This window comes from Alexandromys fortis, unplaced genomic scaffold (genome assembly GCF_014885135.2).
Source record: "Alexandromys fortis isolate MF-2015 unplaced genomic scaffold, M_Fortis_MF-2015_v1.1 scaffold_83, whole genome shotgun sequence".
Lineage (NCBI taxonomy): Eukaryota > Metazoa > Chordata > Mammalia > Rodentia > Cricetidae > Alexandromys > Alexandromys fortis.
Genome location: NW_026068001.1, coordinates 1,686,807 through 1,688,715, shown reverse-complemented (window position 1 = coordinate 1,688,715; position 1,909 = coordinate 1,686,807). Strand labels below are relative to the sequence as shown.

General features: G+C 45.2%; 1 protein-coding gene across 1 annotated transcript in view; it reads left to right on the top strand.

The window, feature by feature from the left end:
• The window catches only part of Usp11 (ubiquitin specific peptidase 11), a 32,123-nt gene that overhangs the window by 24,517 nt on the left and 5,697 nt on the right, over window positions 1-1,909 (top strand). Inside the window, exons 10-13 of the mRNA XM_050160846.1 lie at window positions 433-476; window positions 762-1,040; window positions 1,412-1,482; window positions 1,685-1,797. Of these exons, the coding sequence (XP_050016803.1) occupies window positions 433-476; window positions 762-1,040; window positions 1,412-1,482; window positions 1,685-1,797 (507 nt within the window). The remainder of the gene's footprint in view (window positions 1-432; window positions 477-761; window positions 1,041-1,411; window positions 1,483-1,684; window positions 1,798-1,909) is intronic.

Sequence of the window (1,909 nt, the reverse complement as noted above, 5' to 3'; positions counted from 1 at the left end):
GGGGGAGGGAAATGGGAAACAGGGAGGAGGCGGAAATTTTTCGAAAAAAAAAACATTGAAAAAAATAAATTAGGGGCTGGAGAGATGGCTCAGTGGTTAAGAGCACTGCCTGCTCTTCCAGAGGTCTTGAGTTCAATTCCCAGCAACCACATGGTGGCTCACAACCATCTGTAATGAGATCTGGCATCCTCCTCTGGCCTGTGGGTATACATGGAGGCAGAAAGTTGTATACATAATAAATAAATCTTAAAAAAAATAATTAATTAAAAAATAAAAATATAAAATAAAAAAAAAACTAGGAAGGAAGGGAAGAAAGAAACGTGCATATGTGTGAGTTACCACTGACTTTTCTACCATACTCAAGTAAAACTTTGGGATGACCCCCCATTCTTGTGCCCCTTGCCTTGGGAAATCTCCTCTGCTCTGTTACAGACGATACGTGACCAAACCCACCTCAGATGAGGATGAAGAAAAAGGTGAGAGGGGAGAGAGGCCCAATAAGAGTGTGGGGGGAAGAGGGAGAGGGGGAGGGGAGTGGGAGGAGGGGACGATGTGTGCGAGGAGGGGGAGGGAAATGGGAATTTTTTTTTTGCAACAACTAAAAATAAAATTAAAAAAAAGAGTGTGTGTATCTTACTTAGTATGGGTAAAGGGTTGAGAAGTATAAAGTTTAAACTATATTTTTCTCTCTTCATTTGAGATATATGTAAATCTTTTTTGCTGGGACTTGACCTCAGGACCTGATGTCTTTCTCATTTTAGGGGATGACGATGAGGATGATGGCCATGAAGATAGCAGCAGTGATGAAGAAAAAGAGGAAATGCCTGACCCTTCCACTAACAATAGTGTCCAGGAAACAGAGCAGGAGCAGGCTGGGCCCAGCTCTGGGGTCCCTAAGAAATGCCCCTTCCTCTTGGACAACAACAGCCTGAACCCCTCTCAGTGGCCCCCGAAGCGGCGGCGCAAGCACCTGTTCACCCTGCAGACGGTGAACTCCAACGGGACCAGTGACCGGACCACCTCCCCCGAGGAAGTGAAAAGTACGTCATCTGGGTAGGGTTGCAGATAGCAGAAGGAATCTACTAGCAGGGGGCTCAGTGGTTAAGAGCATTGCCTGCTCTTCTAAAGGTCCCGAGTTTGAGTCCCGGCAACCACATGGTGGCTCACAACCATCTGGAATGAGGTCTGGTGTCCTCTTCTGGCCTGCAGGCATACAGACAGACAGAATATTGTATACATAATAAATAAATAAATAAATATAAAAATAAATATAACAGAGAATTAGAATATTGTATACATAATAAATAAATTATTATAAAAATTAAGAGAAAATTAGAATATTGTATACATAATAAATAAATAAAAGAATGTACTAGCGACAGGAGCCTAACCGTCTTCTCTGCACCCCTAGCCCAGCCCTACATTGCCATGGATTGGGAACCGGAGATGAAAAGGCGTTACTATGATGAAGTGGAAGCCGAGGTAAACGGAAATGGGACCCTGGAGATGGGAGACGCTTGCAGCTCAACGTGAACCCTTTATCCACCCTCCCCCTAACCTCAGTAGGAATCGAACCAAGATACTTGGGTCCAGGACTGGCCTGGGGTTAGACCCTGCACACTTCTGGGAGGGCCGTGATTCATGGTCTATTTTTCTTCTATTTTTCTTTAACTCTCCTCCCCAGGGCTACGTGAAACACGACTGTGTGGGATACATGCTGAAGAAAAGTCCCGTACAGCTGCAGGAGTGTATCGAACTGTTTACCACCGTGGAAACCCTCGAGAAGGATAACCCGTGGTAAGGAAGGGCCTGGCATGGTCAGAAGAGAGTCCGTGAGGGGTACGAACTTACAGACAAGAACAAGGGAGAGTGCCAGGCACACAGAAAGTCAGAGAACCTTTACAAGATA